General features: G+C 36.9%; 1 protein-coding gene across 1 annotated transcript in view; it reads right to left on the reverse strand.

Moving 5' to 3' along the window:
• Nucleotides 1–914: 914 nt before the first annotated feature.
• LOC103510572 (SH3 domain-containing protein C23A1.17) overlaps nucleotides 915–5,059 on the reverse strand; it is a 10,182-nt gene continuing 6,037 nt past the window's right edge. The window contains exons 3-5 of the mRNA XM_008475251.3: nucleotides 4,400–4,579; nucleotides 2,522–2,620; nucleotides 915–1,517 (exon numbers count right to left, since the gene is read on the reverse strand). Coding sequence (XP_008473473.1) covers nucleotides 1,068–1,517; nucleotides 2,522–2,620; nucleotides 4,400–4,579 — 729 coding nt within the window. The 3' untranslated portion in view covers nucleotides 915–1,067. The remainder of the gene's footprint in view (nucleotides 1,518–2,521; nucleotides 2,621–4,399; nucleotides 4,580–5,059) is intronic.

Here is a 5,059-nt window from a genome sequence, read left to right on the forward strand (position 1 = left end):
TAATTATTCCATACTTTCGTGGAAAGCCAGCCACTCACTATCAGCTAGACCTGACGGCAGGTACCTACACCTGATCACTGATCAGGTGTATCAGGTGATCAGGTGTATCACTGATCAGGTGAATCATACCTGATAATGTGTGTGCTTATCAGGTATCATGTAGACCTGACAGGCGGACCTATTTAGCCATACCTGTCAGGTCTACCTGATAATGTGTGTACTCATCAGGCGTCATGTATACCTGACGGGTACACCTGATAGTAAGTGGCTGGCCTAACAGGCTACAGATGGACTTGTCTTTACCTTGTTTGGACACCTCATCAATCATCGTATATTTACGGGACTATCATAATACATTTAATTATGTATGTAGTTGTAGAAACATTTGTAGTAGCGTGTGGTCATTATTAAAAACTGGGGGAGCAGAACCATCGCTTCTTCCTGTCTTAGGGGGTTTTCACCCCCTTCTTACCACTAACCCAGATAGGCAAGGTTGGTAAACTTGCCTTGTTTTTAAGTTACCACTCCCATGCTAAACTGTAGAAACAATATCCTGACTCACCTCGTACTGTCTCATCTCAACCCGGTACATAACCACAACCTCATGGTAAGTTCCAGCAACTACTTGATCAGAGAATGCAATACCAGGTGTTTTTTTTTTTGTTTGTTTGTTTTTTTTTCTTTTCAATCCACAAAATAAGCAGTAGAGGAAATACTCTGCTGAGAGTAAAAAAAAGTATTCATAAAGCCCGCGTCCACATAGGGCTTAGAGAGAACATGAAGGCATCTGAACGTGTCCTAGCACGGTTGTGATGTGTGTCCAGACACACGGCATGTTTTTCTTTCTCGCCGTAGCACGTCCAAAACTTGGCCGTATGTCGGCGCGGGTTCAATGCGGTGTCCCGGCCTTCACCTTATGTATTGTGTATCCCAACTTTGACCTCGAACTAGCAACTCACTGGAAAAATGTAATCTGACGGCCTTTGATTTCGGCCTCTGAGATGAAACGGACACGGAAAGTGAAGTAACCTTAACCTGTTAGCCAACTATAAATTCGGACATTACTCTTACCTATACTGATGAGTAGATCCTGCGCCCCCCAGTGACAAGCTGGAGCCCCGGGAGGATTTGCTATACTGTTGCGATGATGAAGACGAGGAGGGGGGCAACCCACGGCCCATCTCATGAGGGGTGGGCGGGGGCGAGTGCTCCGAAATGTTCGAGTCCGATGAAGAGTTAGCGGGTGAGTACTGGCCTCCTTCTCCGGGGAGTGGTATCTCGCCTAGCCTTAGGTCACGCATTTGATCCCCGAGTCTCAAGTCACGCATTTGGTCCCCGCCAGCAGGTCCACTATTGGGTGGGCTGGTGGGTGGTCCACGCGTTGGGAGGGTGGGTGTGCCTCCGTTGTGAAGACAGGAGGAGGTGCATGTGGAGGGGGAAGGGGTGGTAGGTGTGGGGGAGGGGTAGAATACAGGCATCACGTAGGCTTGCCTCCTCATATTGGACTGCAACCAAAGCTGAAACAGAAAACACAATGTGGAGGGTATGTGCCTATTGTAACTAGGGATAATGAAGCAAATAGGCCACTTTTTTCTACCTTCAAATTGTTTTACTTACATTCAATTTAGAATAGAATAGATTTTGGTTGGTACCTACCTTGTTTAGCCTGCCCTAAAAAGACTGAAAAGTCCCTTTATCTACCTCAGCAGTCTAAACAAGGTCTCAAGTGTTTGATTGGATAATAAGTACATACATATAAGCCTATATCAAACATTTTTTTACATATGGATCCCTGGTGCTCAGAAGCACATGGTAGTAACTACCAATTTGTTTTTACTTTTTTATGAAAACCTTCCTAAGTAATATGATAAATAGAAATATTATGAGTAAATGAAAAGACTCACAGCAGATTTCACCAATATTTTTTCAGCTTTTAGAAGGCCTGTTGAGCTAACAACCTTGTTAAGTTCCATTTGATTTGTATATCTAGGCTTAACAGGGTTGTTAAGCTGTTAGGAGCTAGAAAGTAGGTTGGTGAAACGCATCCTAATTATTAAAAAGTTTGAATTTCCTTCAGGTAGTAAAATACCAGCAGAAAGTTCCAAATTACCTCTTCAGTAGGCTTGCCGTGTCTCAAGTGTTTGATTGGATAATAAGTACATACATATAAGCCTATATCAAACAATTTTTTACATATGGATCCCTGGTGCTCAGAAGCACATGGTAGTAACTACCAATTTGTTTTTACTTTTTTATGAAAACCTTCCTAATATGATAAATAGAAATGTTATGAGTAGATGAAAAGACTCACAGCAGATTTCACCGATATTTTTTCAGCTTTTAGAAGGCCTGTTGAGCTAACAACCTTGTTAAGTTCCATTTGATATGTATAGGCTTAACAGGGTTGTTAAGCTAACAGGCTGTTAGGAGCTAAAGAGTAGGTTGGTGAAACTCATCCTAATTATTAAAAAGTTTGAATTTCCTTCAGGTAGTAAAATACCAGCAGAAAGTTCCAAATTACCTCTTCAGTAGGCTTGCCGTTGGTAATAAGTCTTGACTCTTTCACTCCAGGAGGTATGCCTAAACCTGGTATATCTGTCTCAGTCACTGGTAACCTTAGCTGTAACATAAAATGATATTGTAATCAAGATCAGGAGACAATACCTTAAACTATTAAAAATGATGAAATGCATCAAGTAAGTAAGTAAGTAAGTAGAAAGAAAGAATCAAACAGTTACTATTTAGAATATACCTCATTTATAAGTACTGCTAGGATGAGACTGAAAAGTCCCTTTACTTCCGCAGTCTAAATAATGAAAAATTTTAATATTAATGTTAAAAGTTATAATTCTTTTACTTTCCTTATCCTATAGGAAGGAAAGTAATGTAATCGGGTCAAATTTTCGATGGTCAGATTTTAGTGCCAAAACACGCTTTGAGGTCCCTAGAGCCTAAATCCAAAGTTTCAGCCATTGGTCCGTGTGTGTCTCTGTGTGTCTGTCTGTAAACAAAATATCTCGAGAACGGTAAGAGCCGGTCGCAGTGAGTTCTCGGGATATCTTGATTAGAAGACATAAATGAGCACTAAGTGAAAATGAATATTGTGTGACATCATCATTGGATTTAAAAAAAGCTTATGACACAATTAGCCATGAGAAAATGATAGAAGTTTTAGATAAAATACTAGAAAGTGAAACAAAAACATTGTTCGAAAATTTCTTCCATGAACGATATCAATTAGTCAAGATTGGGAAAGAATATATATAGTAATAAAATCAAAGTAACATGTGGACTAATACAAGGAGCCATAATTTCACCAATCCTTTTTAATTTGTATGTAAAAGATATACCTACATGATATTGGATTACAAACCAATATTTTACAATACGCTGATGGATACTTTGTTATATTGCATTAGTGAAGACTTATATGAGGCCAATAGCAAGATTCAAAATGATTTAAACAAAATAACAATTTGGTTAAATCAAAAAGATATTTTTATAAACAAAGAAAAAACAATTTCGATCGTATTTGAAAATCCCATGACAACACGATTCAGACGAAGAAATGAAACTGTTCTAAAAATTCATGAAAACAAATATATTGATGACAAAAGAAACAATATGTTATGCAATTGCAATATAATTAAACAAGAAACTTCCATAAAATACCTTGGTGTACGTTTGGATAAAAACATGAAATTGAAAACCCAAACCCAATATATCAGAAACAAATTGAATTCAGTAATGTATCAAATGAAGCATATAAAAAAAGTATTACCACTAACAACGAAATGCATGATTTATAAAACTTTATGTGAATCTATATTAAGATATGCCATTGAAAGCTATGGATACACATCAGAAGAAAATTTAAAACGCATAAAATCAATGCATAAAAGAATACTTAAAGCAACTTTATATCCCTTTACAACAAAAGAAACCCGAGAAGAAAAAATGAAATTCTATAGAATACTAAATTTCCAAAACTTACACAAATTTGTAATGATTAGTAAGCACTATTATGAAGACATACATAGAATAATATATGAAAACCCATACAATACTAGAAATACACAATACATAACACCTAACACAAGAAATAACTATGGAAAAACTACAATAAAATTTCAAGTGCCAAGCTTGTTAAATTCATTACCAAATGAACTGAAAAATATAGACAATAAAAATAGAATGAAATTGGACTTACAAAAACACCTTTTAGAAACAAACAATGAAATTTGACATAATCAAGAAGTAGAAGATGAATAAGAAAATGAACAAATCATGAGATGATATGAGAAACTAAAATGTTCCTGAAAAGTACAAACATTATGTACTTATATAGGAACACAATGAGATTTGTGAAGAAACTAAATAAACTAAATTATTTTGTTACCGGGTTTGGGGACACAGGTTTGTGGTCAACTGGAGTAATAGGAGGCTTAGACCTAATTGGTGGAGATCCAGATGGGGAAGACGTGTGTGACATCACAGTAGGCAGTACTGGTGGGTAAGACAGAACAGGCATACTCAACATAGGTTCTTCTGGACCAGGGTTTGGTAAGGGTTCAGGCACCTGAGGAATGAAATTGATATTTTATATCAATTGAAAAAAAAAAAAAAAAAAAAAAAAAAAAAAAAATTTTTTTCTAAGAAAAAGGGGAGGGGGGAAAGGGAGCTAATTGTTTTCGTTGATACTGTTGAACGGAGTGGAACCCTCGTAGTCCAGACGATATTGTCCTGTAAACAGAAAACGTCAGGAAATATAGGACAGGTCAAACAGTAGGCAGAAACCCTAAGAAACTTAGGTTACACATAACATAAGCTATTTTGTGCTATTTTTAATAAAAATGTTGTATTTCGATATTTATCGGGTGGTATTAAGGCTGGTTACACTCGCCAGGTTTTGACTGTGTCAGGTAAAGGCCCGTACCCACATGTCGCGAGTTTCATCCGATTTTTTTTCCAAATACCCTTTTAGGCAAAGTAATTTAAAAAATGAGTGTTCCCAATACGCACACCATTTTTTTTTTTTTTTTTTTTTTTTTTTTTTTAA

This window comes from Diaphorina citri, unplaced genomic scaffold (genome assembly GCF_000475195.1).
Source record: "Diaphorina citri unplaced genomic scaffold, Diaci psyllid genome assembly version 1.1 scaffold619, whole genome shotgun sequence".
Classification (NCBI taxonomy): Eukaryota; Metazoa; Arthropoda; class Insecta; order Hemiptera; family Psyllidae; genus Diaphorina; species Diaphorina citri.